The sequence below is a fragment of the Anabrus simplex genome, chromosome 5, assembly GCF_040414725.1.
Source record: "Anabrus simplex isolate iqAnaSimp1 chromosome 5, ASM4041472v1, whole genome shotgun sequence".
NCBI classification, from domain to species: domain Eukaryota; kingdom Metazoa; phylum Arthropoda; class Insecta; order Orthoptera; family Tettigoniidae; genus Anabrus; species Anabrus simplex.
In genome coordinates this window covers 378,351,263-378,372,378 of record NC_090269.1, presented here as the reverse complement: position 1 = coordinate 378,372,378, position 21,116 = coordinate 378,351,263, and the positions used below count along the sequence as shown (strand labels likewise).

The following is a 21,116-nucleotide window of genomic DNA, read 5'->3' as shown; positions in this document are numbered from 1 at the left end:
TAAGTGCACACTTAAATGCATATTTCACCACTTTCTGCAGCATATGTGCATCTGATGTCTACACATCACAGAAAGCATTGGTATTAATAAAGAGCAAATGGTCACATTCTGGTTCATATCCAGAAATCTTACGGATAACCAAGATCAGGCAATTCCATAACAACAGTTTCTTAACAGTAAAAACATATATCTAGGAACTAATTTATAAAATTAAATTTTGCATTGACTCTAAAAACATTAGCGTCATAACTTGAGGCTCTGCATGCACTTCTTCATGTATGAATCAAGGTGAGAGTAATCGACCAATACCTCTGTCACCAACTCTGAAAGAATAGAGGGCCATTCTGTGTCCAAAAGGTGTAACTTCTCTACAGCAGCACAAGCAACTTCCAACAAATATGCCAAATGAATGCGGCCCTTGTGTCTCCACATTAAATCCTCCTGGAAATAAAATTTTTGTATAAGTATAATAAAACAGAATATTATTTTCAGTTTCAAATGAGCTACAGTAAAGTTGTGATTTAATGGTCTTATATCTAGTTGCCGTACATGTTGATTTATAATAGGCTAACTTGTGAATTAGACTTTAATTCCGAGATTTGCAATTTAACATTAAACAACTGCAGTACAATCTCCATAGCCCAGCATGTCTAATAACCCATTATTTATTTTATTTTTTTCTGCCTAACATACTACAATGAACCATCTGGATTGGAAATGTGACTCACTGAACTGTGGCATTTAAAATGGTCCACTATCTTCTTTGTTGCCATTCACTTTGATTATTGTTACAACTTGTACTGTGTGCTATGGTTCTGTACAGCTGCATATTTTTATGCATGTGTGTGTTAAGTATCAACTGTGGTTTGAACAATGCCAAACTTGGAGAAACATAAGCACAAAACATTAATGTTACGTGAAAACGGTGATATCCTAAAGAAACTAGATAGAGATGAGAAGCAGAATGATTCTGCAAATGAATATAGTGTCAGACATCAAACAATCTACTATATTGTAGAAATGATAATAAGTTTTTGGGCTTTTGCCATGTCAGAAAATGCTCCACATCATCTACTATATTAAAAAGGACCAGGCAATAAACTGAGACTTCAGAAAAACTGCTGCATATGGAACAGGTAAGAGGCAGATTATGAAGATCAGGATAAGCCAAAAGTTGATGAAGCACTCTACGCATCATATCTTCAGGAATGTGTCTGGAATGCACCTATTGATGGAGATATTCTTACAGAAAAAGCCAAGTTGTTCTACAAACAAATGACTTCTGTGCTACTGACGAATGGCTGGACAAGTTAAAAATATGATTTAACCTCCTTGAATATGTACAGTACATTTCATTCTTTAGAACCAGTAAGTCAGCACCCATCTTGTCCCGAGACGGCTCGATTACTGAGACTGTACTATATTTAAGGCTTGATTTGAAGGCTAGCACTAATAAAATCTACACTGTCCCATAATGGTGGAAAAAAAAAGTTGAAACGTACTGTGTATTATACTACGGACAGAGCAGTGACAGACAAGCAGCTGGAGAATAACAGTCTAGTAAGTTAGTGTGTCTTAAGAGATAATCGACAAAAATTATACTTTAATCCGTACCCTTCAAATTTTTGCCACATACATAATTTTTATAGTAAACCCAGAAGAGACAGACATGAAAGTAGCAAGAATGATTACTAGTACAAGGAGGTGGAAAAAGAAGGCATGGGGGTACTTGGAATGAAGAGATAAAGGCTAAGTTAGGAATGAACTTGAATGATGAAGCTGTACGCATAAACTGGCTTCAGTGGTGGGTCATATGAGGCAAATGAAGAAGAATAGGTTACCTAAGAGAATAATGGACTCGGTCTTGGAGGATAAGAGAAATAGATGAGAAAATAAACAGAAAGGGAAATAGACCGATGGTTAGACAAAATTTCTAATGATTTAAAGATAAGATGTACAGAAATAAATGAGGCCACAGGACTAGTTACAAACAGAAAATTGTGGCAGAGTTTAGTAAATCTGCAGAGGCTTGCAGACTGAATGGCGAAAGGCATAACAGTCTATAATGATGTATGTATGTACGCATGTACAGGGACTCTCTTATAAACCCAGACCGTCCAGCGGCGTTTCTGCTCTCCCAGAACCAAGCAGCTGTACGGCAGGCGCGTGCCTTGTTCTTGACCTTGCAAGGAGCATGCAGTGTTCGACCTAGCAGTCGCCAGTCTGAATCTCAGCTGTTAACATGGACAGACAATTATTTTTGTATGTAAATGTTATTTTAAATACAAGTCAGCTCGACGGGTATGCGATGCATTTGTTCACCAATTTCCTGGTGAAGTGCCACCTTTATGAGCACAGATTTATGCAATCTATATACACTAGAGTCCCGTTAATCCGAACCCCGTTAATCCGAACTAAAATATTCAATTTTTTTTTAAATTCTCCTTATAGAAATGAGCATATTATAGAATGAAGATTTACTTGCAATTTATTAGTCATATTTTACTAGAATAACATAATTACACATCATAAACCATCAATCACTGGTCGTTTATCTTTACAAAGTCTGTTAGTTTATTTTGCCGTAGTGATTGGAACTTGCTCGAAGATGCAGTGTTAAACTAGCGTCTCATAACATCACATCAGTGGGCGTAGCAGCGGAGTGTAGCGTATGGCAAGTTCTAAGGCGGCCGCGGCATCTGAATGTGATGCAAGTTGTACTGTACTGTATTGCAGAAACTATTTTCCTCAGCCGGTTGAGGCGCTGGCCTTCTCACCTCAACTTGGCAGGTTCAATCCTGGCTCAGTCCAGTGATACTTGGAGGTGCTCAAATACGTCAGCCTCGTGTAAGTAGATTTACTGGCATGTAAAAGATGTCCTGCGAGAGAAAATCCAGGCACCTAGACGTCTCCGGAAACTGTAAAAGTAGTTAGCGGGACGTAAAAACAATAACATTATTATTAGAAAATATCTTCCGGTTAATCCGAAAATTTCGTAATCCGAACAGATTCCGGTCCCAATTAGTTTGGATTAACGAGACTCTACTGTATATATATATAATAAGAGTTTTGTCTGTACATTGCTCAGAATTTGAAAAAAATGGTATTTCTGTATCGTTCATGTCCACAGTAACAAGGAAACGCACTTTTTTCTTTTCCGTAATGTCTGTCTGTATGTCTGTACACGCATCACTTGAAAACGGCTGAAGAGAACTTAATGAAAATCGGTATGTAAAGTCGAAGGATGAGCCACTACAATCTAGGCTATAAATCATTTTATTCACGCTGAGTGAAATGGTAGTTTAGGGGAAGGCCTAAAATTCAATTCTCAAATAGTTATATTTTAAGTGGTCCTGTCAATAAATACTACATAACTAAAGTTACATAGCATTAAATTTCCGATCATTTATGTCTTATACAATTTTACCGTACCGGCTATGATAACACCGATATTCATGAATTTCAATTTTTTTTGCCAAGTCCTCATCAACACCGAGCCACGAGAAAATGGGTGAACAGAATTCAATGAAAATCGGTATATAGAGTCAGGGAAGAAAAAACTGTAGTCTAAGCTATAAACAATTTTACTGAACCTGGGTGAAATGGTAGTTTAGGGGTAGGCGCCTAAAATTTAATTTTTAAATACCTTCGTTATTGCTCCTATAGAAAAGTACTACATAACAAAAGTTATAGAGAATACAATTTCCGATCATTTATGTTTTATTCAGTTTTACCGTACCGACTGTGATAAGAGTAGTATTTCAGAGGCGGAAGAAAACTAAATGCGAAAGCCTACAATATGGGAAGCGCATAACATTGATCAACAATAACATTACATTGACCATTGTTTGTTGTGATGTTCTTTGTCTCTTATCGTGCCCTCAATTCTGATAGATGAGATTACTGTTGCGTACCGAGTATAACAGCCTGACTAAATATTGGCGGTAAAGAGCTGGGGAGTTAAAAAACTGTTTTCTTTAGCATGCCATTCCTCTGGTTCATACATTGTCTGATACTGCTGGTACGTAACACACTGGTTCATCAGTATTCCAGCTATTCACTCCCTACTCTGACGCGCTGTTTTGAATGAGCAGTGTGCAGATTTGGCAGGGACTCACTTAGTAATAGTAGTATGACCTGGTCTAGAATTACAATTTAAGCCTATTCCAAATTACAGCACTACAATTCATTAATAATTCAAAATTCAACCCTGAAAAGAGACGTTACTTAAGAAGAGCGTCTTCCTCTTCACTTTTATTAAATTCTACATTCTTTTTGTTCGAAATTAGCAGTAAAGAGGGGTTTTCTCCTCTGGCTTGGAGAAAAATTTGCCTCCAAGTCAGATAGATTTTTCCGCCATCAGTGTAGTCAAATGAGATTTTCCGACTCATCGGGTACACCTAGGAAAGAGATTAGTAAAAGGGTATTGATTTGTCCTCCTGGACTCCCCGCTATTCAACCCCCCTCCCCCCGACGAAAAAAAACGAAGATTGTTCACGGATCAAGGCTGTGCGACTTGGCCATTCCAGCTCTGAAACTTTGGACTGTTAGATCGGCAGCGTAGTACTGTTTGTTAAAAGTGAGAAAATGTGTTGTTTTTCATTTGATCGAGTATTTCATATTGCTTTTAATCGCTCCATTCCTACTGACGTCATTGTAATGACCTATGTTCATTTCACTTGGGAAAACCACTAAGCCAGTCTTTCTGAGAATGTAAAAAAACAGGTGGAGAGTGAGTGTCTGCCATTATAATGAAAACTCCCCAACCTGATTGTGACAGAGTCTAATATTTCCAATATTTGACTATGGAGATGTAGTTTATAATAGTATGAGCAAAACACTTTCATGTCGACTACAGCGAGCCTACAATGCTTGTGCTCAATTCGTATTAAATATCCCAATCCAAACTCATATTAGCCCTTTCCTCTCTCAGCTGTCGTGGCTAAGATTGACTGAACGACGTAAATACCACGCTGTTTCCCTTCTCCACAGTATTCTGCAAACAAACAAACCAGACTATCTTGGAACAGACTTTAAAGACCTCTCCCCTTCTGATAGAGCTCCCTCAAGGTCATCCACACGTTCCCTCTTGTCCATTCCCATTCACCACAGTAACTCGTACAACAACTCATTCATACCTGCTACCATACGTTCCTGGAACTCAATCCCAGCTGAAATTAGAGGCATAGGCAATCCGAAGTTATTTAAAAGGAAATGTTTAATGTGGTACACAAATATGTAAAAAGTAGAATTTAATAATTAGCTCTTAATTATCAATAAGGATAAAAAATTGTAGAGGTTAAGTAAATTAATTTTAGTGATTTTTAGAAATATATGTAAAAATGATTTTATGTACATTATTCTGTAAATTGTATAAAGCTGTTGTATAATATGGTTTGGCATAATGGCAGGCTTCATAGCCTGAGCCCCACCATATAAGAAAGGCAATAAACTAAACTAAACAGAGTAGGCAAGCAGACCTACCATCACAATGAAAATTCCCTAACCCAGTCTTCATATGAGAAAAGACGTTTGGTGACTTCCCCGTCGCGTTTCTAGGGTAACGTTGCTATGCAATATAATCTTGCTCACAAGGTGTACACTACTTAACATAGAATTCTGTATACAATGTAGAATTCCGTAGCGAAGCACGGGTACACCAGCTAGTCATAAAAAAATTGGAAACTACTGGCTTAGTGCTCAATAAAAAACATGTGCATACACAAACAGTTTTAACAGAGAAAAAGCTAGATGACATTGGTGCGAATCTTGAACGGTCACCAAATAAATCACTCACAAAAATAGCAGAACAAGTAGGGGTTTCAGTTTCTTCTGCATACAGAGCTACAAAGCTGTTACACATCAAACCGTACAAGTTTACACGGGCCCATTGTTTAAAACCTGCTGATCCAGCCACAAAAGAGTGAGATATTGTGGGTGTTATCTTGCATCATATTGAATGATCGTTTATTCGATCCACAGCTTGTGTTCTTTTTTTTTTTTTTTTTTTTGCTAGGGGCTTTACGTCGCACCGACACAGATAGGTCTTATGGCGACGATGGGATAGGAAAGGCCTAGGAGTTGGTAGGAAGCGGCCGTGGCCTTAATTAAGGTACAACCCCAGCATTTGCCTGGTGTGAAAATGGGAAACCACGGAAAACCATTTTCAGGGCTGCCGATAGTGGGATTCGAACCTACTATCTCCCGGATGCAAGCTCACAGCCGCGCGCCTCTACACGCACGGCCAACTCGCCCGGTGTGTGTGTGTTCTTTTCAGATGAGGCCTGGTTTCATCTCATTGGTTATGTGAACGGTCATAACTCTTGCTATTGGTGTGCAGAAAATCTTAATGGTGTTCATTAAGTTCCTCATTATGAAGGATGACACTTCCAGTATCTTTCATGAGGTGAGATTTCATATAAGATTGCATACACATTTAAAACAGGGCAGCCGTGCGTGATGGGAATTGGGCTGAGACAGCTGCTGTAGCACAGAGCACTGGGTCTGAGTGTATATGAAAGACCCCGTATGTATGCATAGTTGCTACCACAGACTAGCTCTTGTTAGTTTTTGTAATTGCAACAGTAATATTATCTAGCAGAGATGAGCAACAGCAGAAGAGACAAAGCACACCTCAGCTAACAACTATATCAGTTAGTGTAATATTACTGTTCTTAATAAGTTTTAGGACATTATAGGTCACCACATATTGTTTTCTTCCAATGGCAATATTAGGGCATTCAAGGCATAGGTTTTCAAACACCCCCCTGCCTTTAATGACCGTTTTTTCCCTTTCATTCTTTGAGTGAACGTTCCCTCACATTTTTCTTCTCTTCAATAGGCCTAGTCATCTTCATTATCTTCCCAATCAATAGCAATCACAGACCATGCAGTTTCACAGTTTATAAAAACAATAATGACAACAACCGTAACCACAACAATCAACAGTTAGTTACCATGACAATTTAACAATATTTCCATGTCAACAATGCTGGTCATTCATGAATACCTCAGTTATTATTCCTCGTATATTAACACACTGATAACGGGCGCCAAACGGAGGCTGCTATACCATGCAGACTAGATAGTTCAAGCCTCCAAGAAAGAAATTCCACTGCTGCACTCAAACCACTGTAACTCCAAATGTATTCCAGATATCGACCTCAAACTTGAAACATGTACTCATTAGGTTGCTTCATAGTCTGTACATTGTGATACAATATCATTTGTGGCTCCATTCAATAGGCTTTCTAAGCACAGTGTAGTATGAATTCCATATTTGTGCCATTCGTATACTCATTGTTTTCAAGTATGCAAGGATTTCTCTTTACGACTACTCCCCATTTTGTGTTAGCCGTTAATCATTAGAAATATCTAATTCACTGTCACTCAGTACCTATTATAACCGGTCTGTACATAATTAATCACAATTATCGGTAGCTGTGGGCAACTGAATATGCCACGCCATGTTGACATCAGCATGGGTGCTCCAGGGAATAGCTCTACATGTCCAACATTATTTTGTTAAATACATTAAGGTTTAAAGGAAAAAAGATGCAGCAATAATTTATATTCCAAGACTACACCATTTGGAACTGAATCTTGCCCACAATTCATAAATAATCAAGAAAATACAAAATGCATAAAAGCGAGAATTCTCGTAGCCCGTCACCTACTCTCGGTTGTTACCTACTGTCAGGTGGAAACTATGAGAATTTTCAGTGCTCATAACCCATGTGGCACATCAGTTAATGAATCTGCATTTTAAAATGTTGAAAAAGTTTGTCGTCATATAGGGCACGTTGCCATGGGCGAGCCATCTCGTACAATGATTCTCGGCACATAAGAATACCTGTGTATATACGAAGTTTCGATGGCTTCAAGGATCGTACAATAAAAAAAAATACATCGTCACTAAAATCTACGATCCCTCTACTCCATGACATGATTGAAAGTAGTTAAAATTATAGCCAACAGATAGCACAAGCTACAAAACAATATCCATGCATAAAAACAGAGATCTCCGAGGGCCGTCATCAACTGCTGGCCGCAATAATACGGAGATCTCCGGGGCCGGTCGTCACTGTGTTACAACAGTATCAGATGTAAAAGTTTGGAAATTCAGATAGATATAGAAAGTGCAGGATAAAAAGAAAGCCAAATAAAAACAGGAAAGCTGAAGAGGCAAAAAAATGACAAAGATGAATACATATTGTAAAAGACAAGGAACACAGGACAAACACAAAAGGAAAAAAAAAAAAAAAAAAAACCACCAATGGGTCAATGCAGGTAATGGAAAGGAATAAACAAATCCAAATCAAGTCATATAGGCTATCAAAAGATAGGAACATTGAGAAAAGATTGGTTTTCTTCTTATCCTACCATTCGCACATCATGATGAAAGATCTGTTAAGATGGCCCCTCACTGAGTGTTGAAGTCTGCCCTCCTGATAAGGCTGGACAGCAGGAACAAGCTCATCGGGGACTGAGAAGGAATGGATGAAGAAGGACTGAGATTGATGAAGATAGAGCCTATCTATTTGAAGACAGTGTATGAAGATCAGTGGCATCAGGTGTTTAAATCTTTGGGTGTTCACACAGAGCTGACAGTAGATTTTAAAAATCCAATGTGCACGCCTAAGTTGCTCCTCAGTCAGTCAATATGTTAACAGTTAGCCTGTATTGTGTCGCCTCTTTGGTCCGTTAAGCAATATTATGTTACATGTGCGACTGTCAACAGAGCCATGTGGTCAGTCAATTAACCACTCCAAGGTAACAATTAACCACTCTGGGGAAACAGCTCTGTGCATAAACCACTGCCACGGACTACGTGATATGTGCTGCCATCTTTGGGATTTGAGAAGAACTTTTAGGCAAGGCACTGGAAGCGGGTCAGCAGTACGTAATCCACTGCCTGCTCGATATGAAGCAGCCATCAGATGCATATCCAGCAGGCAGTGTTATGATCACACAGTAAACTGTAATCATATTCGCCACAGCATTGCTCTTTCAAGCTCTAGCTATGCAATATGCCGAAGTTTGTAGTTCAAAACGGGGTTGCGATTGGCTGGCGTGGTACACAATTAAAATGGAAACGGAAAATGAATCGGCACTTACGACTTCATAAATAGGTTATCAACAAAGAGAAATCTTGTTCTCATCATACAATATCATGTAAATTTCAAGAGTTTTGGGATTACCAGGGTGTTCACGTGCTTGTGTGGTTCTTAAGACGATGAAGATACAGAGATTGCCTTGTCCTTTTGTGTTTTCTTTCTATTTCTCCCTCTTCACACACTAATGTGTCATTATGTTTATCCTATTAATGTTCCTTTAGATTTTGCTATCTTCCCATACATGACTTGATTTGCACTTGTTTGTTCCTTTACATTACCAAAACTGGTTAAATAGGGAGAGAAGAGGAATCTGGGCAAGAATGCAAAAAGGACACAAAAAAATAAATATTTTAATATTATGTGTTCATCAGCCAGGGTGGAAGACACTAAGGCTAACACATCCTAGCCTAGGTAACTTGTTATTCTTCAGCACACTTTCTTTATCCATACTGATTTAATACCAGTATTCTGCCAGGAATTTTAAGTGTTTTGGCAGGGTTCAAGCACCAGCAACTTCTACAGTTCTGTCTCACAGCCTCTATGGGATGAAAGATTCCTCCAGAAAGTCAAAGTGTCATTGTATCCTACCTGCTTCCAATCCTATCATATGAATCAGAAGGCACTGACTAGAAGGGACAACAGGTAGATATATGTAACGGAGATCAAGTATCTCAGGTCAAGTATACAAAAGACAGGACTGGACAGGATCGAAAATGAGTCAGTCGGTCTCCAACTAGGGCTGCAAAGTAGTGTACTTTATATTATGGAGGACTCAAGGCTGAAAAGGTTTGATCATCTGATGAGGGTGTCATCAACCTGAACACTCAAAGCCTATTTTGGAAGAGAAATATCTGGAAAAAGACCCACAGGCAAACCAAGAAATGGATGGAGCAGTTGCAGAAGAACATGGCCAGGAGAGCCTGGAATGGAAGGAGATACTGGAAGATAAGTGGTGGCAGGACACAATGGAATGACTATGATTCTGCCTTTGGATATTCATTATGGTCACTTTTCCTTCGAACACTTGAGGTAAGAACTCAGACCTGATTTAAACTCCCACGCCGCCACTGCAGAGCCTCCTTAGCCACGACACTACGCAGGGCAGGGTCTGCATTCCACAGCCACTGCTTGGCACTGAGCTGTGAGCCTGAGCGAGTACCCTCCAACCTCAGTCTACTCAGAAGCGGCTGCAAAAGGCTCTCAGGCAGGGACCACAGCACAATATCACTCAATCCTTCAAATTCTTCAGACGCTTCTGCGACTTCTTCCTCTGTAACCTGAAATGGGAAGAGTTTAATATAATTGAATGTCAAATGTAAATTGGTGGAGTCAAGCTTGTCATGATTATTTGTATTATTGGTCTACCTTTCAATATAATTTAAACTTTATACTACAATTGAATGTTAAATTCAGTCATATGAAAGTTTTTCTTTCAATACTTGTTTCAGCCCTCATAGGGCCATCCTCAGGTGGGTTAGAACAACTGATAAAGAAATCTTAAATACTACTATATAAGAAACATTGTACAAAAGTGATGATAATGAGTCATGAATGTTTAAAAAGTTATCAAAAATTCAATTTAGCACAACTATCTTAAAAAGTCCTCATTACAATCTTGATAAAAGTTAATAATATTGTTCCAGTATGTTCTAGTTGTAAAACTGACTGAATATTTGTTGGGTTGAATTATGGGGAACACCTCTTGTTCAAAAGTGCTGGAACCGTTTTTACTCGTAGGACAGAACTTTTTGATGAAAAATGTCAACTCGGAAAATCAAGTGTAAGAATTACTGGAAGTTCTTATGCCAGTTGGAGTCTAGAAACAAAACTAAATAAGTATGTTGAGGAAATTGAGAAAATGAGGCTAAAAGGAACTGAGTAAATTATGACACTATGCACGCACCTCTTATAGCGGGCTCAGTCACGTCGTGTTGACATTTGACTGAACACTGGCGGGCAGCAGTAGAGAGCTGTTTGTTACTAGCAGAAGGCAACTGAGATGGGAAGGGAGGGGAATAGGAGGGGAAGAGCGGCGAACTAGAGGGGAAGCAAGAGCTTGGCTGCGACATGCTTTGATAGTTTTTTGTTTTTTTTTTGTTTTTGATTCTGGCATATTTATTAATTCATCGAAATGGAATTTGATTTTTTCAGAGAATTAATTAAGATTGAAGTTAGGGTTAAATCTTTGGTAGAGATGTACAGTATGTAAATATTCTCATATAGTGAAGAAGTCTGTTATAGCAAGAATTCATAACTGTGAAAAATTTACTCGCCATAGCGGATTGTCGTTATACCTGAATTCTTTGCACATTAAAATATGAAACGGCAATCAGTTTGTTCAAAACTTGCGTTTTCACAGATTTCCATGCTACAACTTATTCGTCAGTTAAGTTTCTAATTACGAGACAACATGAACACATATGTTCAATTTCATTCTGTAAAATGGAGTATTATCACTCCAGTGACTTCTGCGGCAAACATTTCAGTTTCCTTATTTAAACAGCATCACCTAACCTGACTTAACCTTATATGTATCATGAAAACATATTTCAAGCGCCAGTAGAGTAATGATAACCTTTTTGCTATACATTTACTTGGGAATAGCCTTTCTGAAATTTAACCAGATGGGAGAAAATACAGTGAAACCTCGTTAGTGCATTCCTTATTAAGATGATTTTTCAGTTAGCATGTTGTAAACTCGAAGTCCCAATTCAAACTGTATTATATCTATTTTATAAATATCTCGCTTACAGCGTCACAAATTTTCACTATCACTGCTTAGTACGATCACACTTCTACCAGACCTGAAAATGTTCTTTTCATCCCTTGTGAAAGGAACATGATTTGCAACACAGATTAGAGCCCTCATCACAGGAAGCAGGTCAGGGAAAATTGCACGAAAAAGGAAATGGCCTTGAATTCCTGAACTTTACAGAGCAAATTACACCTTCAGGAAGCAAGCCTCAATTAAGTTAAATTTTACTCTCTGGTTTGAATAGATATTGCTGAGTACCCAGTGTGCCCTGTTACTGTTTGCAACTGTATTTCATATTCCATTCAGAAGTTAGAAATTTATACTGTGTTGAGTGATACAGTGAAGGGTGGCAAATATTTGTCGTGTTATAGATTACCTATAGATTAGGAACATAAACGTGTGAAGTTGACTAATGCGGTGCACATTTGTCAGATGGTAGTCCAGTTATGGATACTGAAAGAGTTGTCACATTGCTTAATAATGAAGACGAAATACAGGAAGTGGACAGGCATCTGCATTTTTCAACAGTGGTGCATATGTTGAAACTGGCACCTTCGAATTTCGATTTGAGTCGATCAAAATATTGTCAAATTTAAGATGACAGTAAGTCATTCACTTGCACATGGACTAGATTAACTTCCAAATAATTCATGGTTGAAGAGTGTGACAAGGAAACAATTTTTAATAATTCACTGGTTAAAAATATAAGGCTTCAGTTGACATTTGTTTTAGAAAGTGTGTGTTCTGCAATAATGCACTGATACTTTTACTGTCTCTAATGACAATGTTTTTATATTTGCTGTCCACTGTTTTACACACCTTTTAATACACTGTTGTTACTTAAAAAGGGCCAGTGGAAAAGGTTTTCATATTTGTTCTCTCATCTTCTCATGTCTTTTAATACCCTCATCTCATCTTTAGAACTGGTAGATAACCTATATATTTCATTGTACCCATACGTACATGACGTCAAATGCAAACATGTTGGAAAAAATCATATCAAGTGTTTACATATCCTTGTTGGATAGTTGTTATTTGTGTATCCAATAGTACTCTGCTCTGTATTTTGAGGTGTATCACATTCTTACATAATTTCAGTACATAGCATTAAAATTAACTAAGGCTAGGTTAAATGGAGAATCCCACCTTCCAATATTTAAAAAAACATAATCCAGCTTAAAATCTAATTACATTATTTAAAAAAAGTACATATTTCATTATTATTCATATTATTATTATTATTATTATTATGGTTGAAAATGGGTACATTATAGAAAAGATTAGCACTGGTATTGACAGTTCTAAATGCAATGTTAACATCATGTCCTTTAACCTCTCAGCATGGGTTGACTTTCACTTTCACTCCCTGACTACCCTTTGCTGTGGGAGGAGTATAGCACCAAGCATGCTATGAGTGCAGGCTTTTAGTTAATCAGGCGTAAATGACAAGCGGTTCAATGGATTTTACCAAAATGTTCTGTTTGTTATTAGTGCATAAACACACAAACAGCATAATTTAATGGAATTATCCAAGATCAATGAAGTGGAAGAATCTTCTGAGCTTTCAAATCGAACTCAAAATATGACTGAACCAAATAAAGGAGTAGCTAGTATCTGGATTTTTTGATAAATAAGATCTCAATGCAGGTTTCTGTACTATGCTCATTAAAATACACAACGCAAAAACTTCATACATTTCCTCCACAGTAACCGGTACACATTCATTTACCCTCGATTGGAACGGAAATAACATACCGTGTGATCGCATGTGACGTTGAGCATAAATATGTGTCTATTCTACTATCATCTTTACAAACTCGACAGTAGAAAACAACTGAAAATTTTCACAGAGGTCATAAGCAGTTCTTTACAGCATTCTGAGACCCATAATTCCCCATAAATATTTCCCTTTGCCCTCTATAATTATCCATGTCTTCTCACACAAACCCACCATCAATAACATTACGGCCGATATTTGCCCATGTATCAAAAGCAACATCAATGTTACGATCACTACTTTCACTCTCAAATTCTATATCCTAGTCGTTGCTTAATGAAACTAAACTTTCCGTGTCATCATTCGGTAAAACATTGTTAATATTCTAATTCGCAATCACAAGAAAACATTTAGCTGCCATGATGTCAACAACAGAACTTGTTGGTTTTTCAGATGTGATATATCATATGTAATCGATAAAAACTTGATAGATATAAGTATCAAATGAAAGATCGAAGCTTTGACTGCAGATATATCTTACTACATTTGTAATAGTTCAAGAAATGTTTGCCAGATAGAAGCACAAATCAGAAGCTGCTACGTGCGTGCTATTGTTGAAGGATAACGTGACAAAATCTTTCATTTTCTTTGGTTCTTTTATTAGCATGGTGGACGGCTTATTTTTTATTTTGTTGATGATTTTGTCAACAACATTTCTATTGCAGCCATCATTAACTGCAATGAGGTTTATTGTCTGTAATTATAACTTATGACAATTGCAATCCACTGCCTATTTCCAGACATGTTTGCCTTTTTCTGTATATTACATGTAAGTATGAATAACAGACATTTTACTGTAAATAATCCCTAAAATTATATTTGGTTTTATTGGTAAAGTACCAAAACATTTAATAAAATTACTGATTTTGTGATATAAAAACCAAAAATGGAGACAAAACTTTTTACCAAAACTAAGAGCCTTCATGTACGATAAAACATCTTATGATATAACAGTCTTCACACTCTTGGTCTGTATAAAAGATGATGTCCCTTTTTATAAATCTGTTTCTCTACCTTAGTCGCACTCACACTCTTCATTTTAACAAGTCTCAGTTCAATCATCTTAACCATGAGCATTCCCCCCCACCCGCTTTTTATCTGTTAAAACCTTCAGGCAATTGTCATTCATCTTTCATAAATAAACGCTTCAATAACATCATAACGTAGTTCCTCTGCAGCATAATATATCCACAGTATCCTCTACTGGTTGCAAAAGGAAACTGAAAGAGGAACCTTCCTGGGCTCTCATCTTGGGAGCACATGGCTGAGTGGCTCAGATGGTACAAGTACTGGCCTTCCGAATCCAACTTGGTGCTCAGTCCAGTGGTATCTGAAGGCGCTCACACATGTTAGCCTCAAGTTGGGAGAGTTACCAAAACGTGAAATAATTCGACCAGGACAAACTTCCAGAATCTGATAAAAATAGTTAGTGGTATGTAACATTTACGTTATTGTTCTTGGTAGCAGAGTGACCATGAGACTTCTAGCAGTCTCCTACATGCTTGTACGAGACTGTTCACTTTCAACTTTCCTACCTGAGCTTGCTTGGTCAACTCTTGTTATCTTTTGACCCCAGTCGTATTAGGTTTCACTTTCAAACCCTTCATTGTCCTTAATGGCCCTTTACAATGTTTGCCAATACCTTCAATTTTACAAGAATGATCACATTTCTTCATTTTCTACTCTGATCAGTGTTAAAAGATGATGGCTGCCTATCATACTCCCCCTTAAAACAATAATCACACCCACCATCATCATCCTGTGATGATAAGAATTAACAATGGATGGTAACAATTTCACTTACTGATTACGTTGAAAAAAACAAGTTACCTTGTTGGAGTGTTTTTGACTCCTTTTGATTTCTTCAGGCCATTCTTTGCAGCTGGGTCCTAGAACAGGAACACCCTTGTCTGTTACTGATGTTATAGTTAGGAAACCATTTTTGTATGATGTCTTGAGAGCCACTGACTGAAGATGTCTGCATCCTTATACAACCGAATCGTATAAAAATGCCTGTCTGAAGGTACTCTAAAAAATTTGGTAGAAAGTGCTCCAAAGAGGTAACAGTTTACCCTTAAAATCAGTAGTGAAGTAATTACCTATTGTAAATAATCTATTACATGTAGCGGCATTTGTTTTCAGTGAAATGTTTTGGAATTTTGTCATTTCATTCTGTGGATCAATGGTAGTGTCGGATTCTGGATCACAACAGAACGTGAAGATGAAACGCTGGTGAATAGAGCAAAAACACCTGAAAAGCCTTACATCTGATACGTTTTTGACATTTTTTACATGCTCTGTTGGTAAAAAATATCTAATTCCTTCCATGGGAATTTAGAATTTTCCCTGTTAGGAAGCTGTAAAATTTAAGAAACGAGATTTCCACTTCTGGAGGTGCACATGGCCCTGAGGTTCACTCAGCCTACACCAAAAATGAGTACCAGGTTAATTCCTGGGAGCAAAGGCAGCCGGGTGTAGAGCTAACCACTCTACCCCATCAAGTGCCGAGGTTACGGATAGTGGAAGCCTTTACCTACCACCCCTCCAAGGGCCTTCGTGGCCTATACGGAGATAACTTACTGTCTCAGCTATTTCACATATGAAAAAACACTAATGTAATTGTAAATGTAATTAATTGTAATCAATTATTAGTAGGGGTACCTGTTTTTCGCAAAGCGCAAAATAGTGAAATTTTTGCAAAATTTACAAATTTGGCTCAAAAACGCAAAACTATTTACGTTTAAACAAAATTGCAAAATAATTTATGAAATCATTCAGAATTGCATCATTTGAAGTTAACGATTCGAGGCGAGTTGTGGCAATAAAATCCGATAATCGATGCCACAATCGACTTTATACCCATTCAATATATATATCGAAAGCTAAGATATAGTATATTGATTATCACTAAATTAGCTTCCTATGAAGCGAGAAATTTATTGTATTCATAATTACGTGATGGAGTGACGGTGTCCTCTTGCCTGTTGAAAATCGCTGCTGATCGGCATGTTTAATTTCCTATTTTTTGCTCAGTTTATCAAAATGGTTGTGGCAGTTTTTGATCAAGAAAAAGAATTTGCATCGGAATGATTTTACGTGTTTGACAAAACTAGAAAGATACTGATTTGCAAATACTGTAATGTGCGAATTGAGTAGCAGAGTTTCACATAAGAAGAACAAGAAAAAGGCGCTAATGATGACAGACATCAAGAAGACAAGCAGCTAGTCTCACAGACACTACTTCAGTGGCAAAATGAGCGAAATATGATAAAGACAAATTCATTTTATCTACAACTCAAGTTTTTATGGAGGCAAATATTCCACTGGAAAAAGTTGATCAACCGAAGATGAGAGAGTGGATGGAGAAATATATACCAGGTTTGTGCAATACTATAAAAATTTCCTGAGGAAGGAATTTGAGGTTATGTTTTTCTAATAACTTGGTGTGGTTATGCTAGTTTTCTCGTCTAATGACATTTAGGCCTAGATAATGCATGCTGGATCCCCCATTTACTTAAAATTATAAATGATTTAATTCATTCAAATGATGTTAAAGAGCCCTCTAATGTTAGGCCTATTGATTTTTTAAGGTGCTGGAGATTTGCCCACAGCTGGAAGACTGTGGGAAGGTTCTGTACTCGAATCGTCAAAGAAGAGGAGGAAAGATTAAAAGAAGCTGCGAAAGATGAGGGAGTTTCAATTCTGAGTGATGAAATGACTGATAGAAAAAAAAAAAGGGCAATGTGTGTTTATGGTTCTGGTAAAAGTGCTTAGTTGTGGCGATACAACAGTTCAGAAGTTATTTGTTGGGGGAGTGAAAGTTATTGCAAATGCTAATGTTACAGCATGTTCACAGGCAATTATGTATGTAATTCACAAACTTGAAATTCAGTAACAGAATGTAGTTTCTATAACTTCAGATTCAGCACGTTACATAGGCAAGTGCATAAACGCGGTTAGGGTTTTAGTTTCAGAAGGGTTAGTACACACACAGTGCTGGGTTCATAAACTGAATTTGGTGGGCAATGTGCGTCCTGTGGAACTTAGTGCTTTGAACCAATGTATTGTACAGGCAAAACACATCTTCCTTTACACGGAAGAGACAGCATGTATACATTCAATTCTTGAAACAGAAATATGAAGACGAACCCACTAAAGCTAAACTCTTCCCCATTCCTATGATCACCAGGTGGAACTCGTGGTTTAAAAGTGTTGAGTACCTCGGTGAATATATTTGTGATCAGTCAGTAATGTTGATAGTGAGAGGGCATTCTCAACATATTGTAATGTAATGTCTGACAGGAGAATAGCTCTGACTCCCATTAATATGGAACTCATGGTATCTCTGTCTTTTTCAGACTGATGTGTAAATGATATATGTTACGGGGATACCCGTGGAGCAGAAAGAGGTTAAATAAGGTGCCGGGGTGAATAGGTCTATCTACACAATCAAAATTGAATTAAAACTTTAAAAGGTTATATTTCTTTTCCAAAAACAAACTTAACAATATTTTTCACTGAGTGAGCATAACAACAAAATAGCAATCTTGAAACAAGACTAAGAAAATCCAAGATTAGAGAATTTTACAGATACTGGGCTTCAAGCCGCTCGTTTTACAATTCCTGAGCTCCCAGCTCAAATTTACAATTCAAAATGAGAACTAATTTAGTCAAGGGCAGAAATCCCCTAATTCAATGAGCACTTGCTCCCTAAATTACAATATCTAGCCTTCCAGAGGCACTCTTCATTATTACACCACTTGAAAAGAGCTAATAGGCTCTCACTTCCTTCCAGCCTATTCAAAGCAACATTCCCTCAAAATATTACAATCTCAGGCCTCACAAGGCACGAATTACAAATTGAAATTCCTTAATGTAGGGGTATCTAGTACCTAACCTACAGGGCCTTTGCGAAAAAAGAACAGGTTAAATAAAACGGCCCGAACACAAACTGAATGGAGGCGAACACTGCGCTCCAGATAATGAAATATAAAATCCAACAGGGCTCTCGGCCGATGAAACAGGGGCTATTCCAAAACTACTGAGGTGGCTTGCATGGAAATATCTTCAATCTATTACAGGAGAGAAAACAGTTACAAAGCCAAGTCACCTCAAACCAAGATGCAAGGGAGCTCGAGAGGGTAACCCACTCTTTATCCCCGATTTACAATTAAAGATTTAATGAAGTTTTTACATTAGTCGAAAGAAAAGTTACATTTTAGAAAGGTATTGTTACATAATTAAAGATTCGGACCTTCCCCTCAGATAAAGTTGCCTTCTGCCTTAACGCACACACTTAGAAAGGCGGTGATCAACTGACAAGGAAACCTGAAAAGCCGCAACTTATATACCCTCAGGGAAGGTTTGAGAGAATTCAAGACTAAACCGCCCACACCCTCTCAATTTAATTGGTTGAACTCACTAGTTACACTCAAAATCGAACAAGAAGCCTGTGATAGGCCGAAAATTAATTACAAAAACGTTTGATTGGCTAGATTCAAAACTGGCGGGAAAAAAAGGAAGTGTTGCCAACCCAAAAATAAATGAATATATATTTTCAGTCATGAAGATCTAGAAAAACAAAACTTCAAGTTGCAAGTTCCTTCACCTTGCATCAGAGTACATGATCGGAGTTTTTAGTAGTGTCATCTGTGGAAAAATGTCCAATCTTCTTGATGTATAGCAGAACAAAACAAGGAGAAATTCACTCAGTATAGGAAACTTCACGATAACAAAATTACTTAGTATTTTAGTAGTGACATCTTCTGATTAAAGTTCCAACTTGTTACGTTATCAGTTTCACTATTTGATCGATAGAGGAATTTATTAAGGCGCTGATTTTGAATGAGCGGAGCAGAGGTGTACCTCCCGGTACAATATGCTTAGGCTAGGCCCTATTTGTTAAAGTGACAGCTGATACAATTTTTTCAAATTTCCATGCTTTGATAAAATGTGTAATACTGTATGTGTTCTAAGCAGAAGCATAACTCATGTATATATACTTATGCAAAAATCCAACGTTGTTATACTGCAAATGTGTTATTAACTAAGTTCTTGGTTTACCTGTTATTGCTGAAAAGTGGAAATAAAATTTAGCAAAATTATTGACGAAATAAAATAAAAATAGCTAAAAATACACCAAAATAACTGTTAAAAAATTACAAAATGAGGCAATAATTTTCAACACAAACAGGTGCCTCTAATTATTAGATAATCTCTTACCTCATTTCCATTGATAACTTTGAGACCCCAGTGAGACAGTCTATAAATAGCATATCTTTTCCACTCTTTCTGAGTTATAGAATTGCCTTCAGACTCGATCAGCAGAGATGTCAGTCCTTGCACATCAGCCAAGGCATTAAGCTGTGCCATGCAATGGATGTTTGTCTCACGGAAAATGAAGTGTTCAACATTTGGAAATCGTATCTTCAATCTCCCAAAGATTGGGATAATACTGTCAAAGTTTATATAATTAAATCTGACAGTAGTGACATCAGCTGCTTTCCCAGAGTTCCATGGACGATCAATGAACCGCAAAGCACCTTGACCATAAATATTCAAGCAACGTCCACATATCTCGACTAGGAAATCTCCACCTATTATAAAAGGAAAACAGAAAGTACTGTTCTGACGATAATCAATACTCAATAAACTACCAATGGTGTATAAGTATGCTGAGGAGTCAGAATTTCTGAAGGAATAATTTTATATGTTAATAAACCTACTTACATGAGACTTTTATAAAAAATCTTCAAATCATGCTGGTACTGACATTACAATCTAAGATTTCAAGGCCCTAACTTAGAGAGATATGAATTTTATTTCTGTCTGCCTGGAAATGAACAAAGATCCAAAATACCAAACTATGTGCTACATAGTTAAATATTACTTGTATTTTAATTAATATTTTATTTCATTCAAGACATTTCAGTTCATACAGTAATCAATGTTAAAATGTTCTAACTTAATAATATATTGCATAACAAATAAATTTGGTACACATTCCAAATATTCTGAATTATAGCTTCAAGAAGAAGTTTTCATGGTTTGTTGAACTACTATTACTTTGTTATATTCTGCACCTTACATATAGGACCAATGTACCCCCTACTTGATATAAGGAAATCAGTCTCCCAGGAACCTAAAATCAACTATAACGGTGGTCACAGTGCAAGTGAAATGTAGTTTACAGGTACTGTACATCAAAAGGCAATATAACGGCTGAAAAAAAAATTGGTTTTGTCTTATGGCCTATGAGAATTTTAGTTCCTGGGCAGCCCTTGTGTACATCATTCATTCTTCCTCTCTGTGTTACCATGAGTGAATTTATCAGTACAATTCAACCAACAGCAACATATTTTCAGAAGAAGAAGCTTTCCGCTTTATAAAGGGTGAATCGGCTAAAATGTTCACCTCAAATAACTTGTGAACTGTTCAAAATATTGAAAATTACAGTGATTTTAGCCTA

The 21,116-nt window shown here is 37.3% G+C and overlaps 1 protein-coding gene across 1 annotated transcript in view; it reads right to left on the bottom strand.

Annotated features, from left to right (window-relative positions):
* Positions 1-243: 243 nt before the first annotated feature.
* The window catches only part of LOC136874948 (leucine-rich repeat-containing protein 49), an 86,085-nt gene continuing 65,212 nt past the window's right edge, over positions 244-21,116 (bottom strand). Inside the window, exons 7-9 of the mRNA XM_067148663.2 lie at positions 19,871-20,244; positions 10,160-10,393; positions 244-441 (exon numbers count right to left, since the gene is read on the bottom strand). Of these exons, the coding sequence (XP_067004764.2) occupies positions 244-441; positions 10,160-10,393; positions 19,871-20,244 (806 nt within the window). The remainder of the gene's footprint in view (positions 442-10,159; positions 10,394-19,870; positions 20,245-21,116) is intronic.